The sequence below is a fragment of the Cyprinodon variegatus genome, unplaced genomic scaffold, assembly GCF_000732505.1.
Source record: "Cyprinodon variegatus isolate N-32 unplaced genomic scaffold, C_variegatus-1.0 Scaffold494, whole genome shotgun sequence".
Lineage (NCBI taxonomy): Eukaryota > Metazoa > Chordata > Actinopteri > Cyprinodontiformes > Cyprinodontidae > Cyprinodon > Cyprinodon variegatus.
Window position 1 is genome coordinate 309,309 of NW_015150947.1, and position 1,736 is coordinate 311,044.

Here is a 1,736-nt window from a genome sequence, read left to right on the forward strand (position 1 = left end):
AAAAAAAAAAAAAAAAAATCAGATTTGGGTCACTTCAGACTGTAGTGTATGTAGTGAATGTAGCCAAAATGTCACTCATTCCTTTTGACCTGGGTCCACTTTTACAGCTGCTTTTTGTATCTCTGCTTCTGTCTCCTTGAACCCCAGTCAGCCTCAGCAGATGGCCGATCACACTGAGCCTGGTTCTGCTGGAGGTTTCTTCCTGTTAAAAGGGAGTTTTTCCTCTCCACTGTCGCTTCAAGCATGCTTAGTGTGAGGGATTGCTTTCGACTCAATGAGTCGATGCAATCAACTGGTTTTCCTTAGATAGAAAATTTTGAATCAATCTGACTGGATGATCTGGTGAACTGTTAAGTGCCTTGAGATGACATGTGTTGTGAATTGGTGCTATAGAAATAAACTGAATTTAATTGATATCTTATACTCAATTTATATATTTTAAAATAAGAATAAAACAGCCTCTTGTTTGTTTTTGTATCAGTTTCTAAAATCAGATGAGCCAAAGATAAACTAATGAGCACACTGTCAATATCAGTTAGGGCTTTATAGACTAACCAAAACCATCTCTCACTACAAACAGATTAAAAATGCTGTGCTGTAGAACTGCTGGCCTGAGCTTCAATGAGGTTTTCAGTAACATCCCTGTTTATATTATCTAATGCTCTTTTTTTATGTTTTCAACCCATTTTTTTTTTCTTTTCGCAATTTCAATCCGTACTAAGACACTTTTTCCACCATCAACAGAAGTAAATGCATAAAAGCATTTTGCAGCAGAGGCTAATGTTTAACAGCTAACCTGTAGCTTTAGCATGTAGCAACGGTAACGATGCTAACTTAGCCTATTAGCTTGTTCAAATGTGGTTTTCGAACACTATAATGCTGACAACAACAATAAAATAAAAGATATTGTTTAATATAGTTGTGAAAACCGGGAACTCACCCAGTTCTCAATGGTGTTGCTCCGCTTCTGCTTCTTGTTCGAGTTTCCATGAGTCTCCATGACCGATCAGAAGTCAGCAGCTAACTGAACCGTTCAGGTGTTTCAATCCCAAACAGGGCGAGCAGCGGCACTGGCACTTTGTCTACAGGTAAACCTTACTGCAGGAGGCGGGTTTTTCCATTGAATGGAGCAACTCAGGCCAGAGGAAATTTTTCTTCAACCGGGTAGACCCCTCGGCAGCCACGTCAGATGTGGGGAAAGTGACGCATTTCCGCCGCGTTCTACGGTAAGTTCAGAGAACTTTGCCTTTGTAGGGCAAGCCGTAATAACATATAATCAGAGCACTCACCTAATTACCTTTTAAAGCCGGGTTTTTCAACGTTTTCTAGGCCAAGGACCCCCAAACTGATCCCCTAATTATATATATCTTCTGAAATTGTGTTATAACAACTGGTCCTATAGTCACTCTATTATATATATAGGAGTAATATAACAAAAGTTATTTGTCCCTGGGATCATTAAAATATTTCTGAATCTGATTCCTGGTTGATGGGACAGGTGCTGTGAATGCCCCCCAGGGGCTGTGGACCCACTGATGAGGACCTCCTTTTTATAGACTTAGACTTAGTGACTGATTTATTTTGTCATTTTGTATACACAAGAGTAAACTAAATTTTTTTTCGTTTAGAACAGCTCCCTAAACATTTTGATGTTTTAAAGTGAAGCTTTTATAAGGTAAGCAGCAGTGATAAAAAACAAAAAAAAACAAAAAACAAAACAACAGTTTGATATTAAG

At 38.5% G+C, this 1,736-nt stretch overlaps 1 protein-coding gene across 1 annotated transcript in view; it reads right to left on the reverse strand.

Annotated features, from left to right (window-relative positions):
- papss1 (3'-phosphoadenosine 5'-phosphosulfate synthase 1) overlaps positions 1 to 1,195 on the reverse strand; it is a 30,903-nt gene extending 29,708 nt beyond the window's left edge. The window contains exon 1 of the mRNA XM_015390364.1: positions 941 to 1,195. Coding sequence (XP_015245850.1) covers positions 941 to 1,000 — 60 coding nt within the window. The 5' untranslated portion in view covers positions 1,001 to 1,195. The remainder of the gene's footprint in view (positions 1 to 940) is intronic.
- Positions 1,196 to 1,736: the final 541 nt, after the last annotated feature.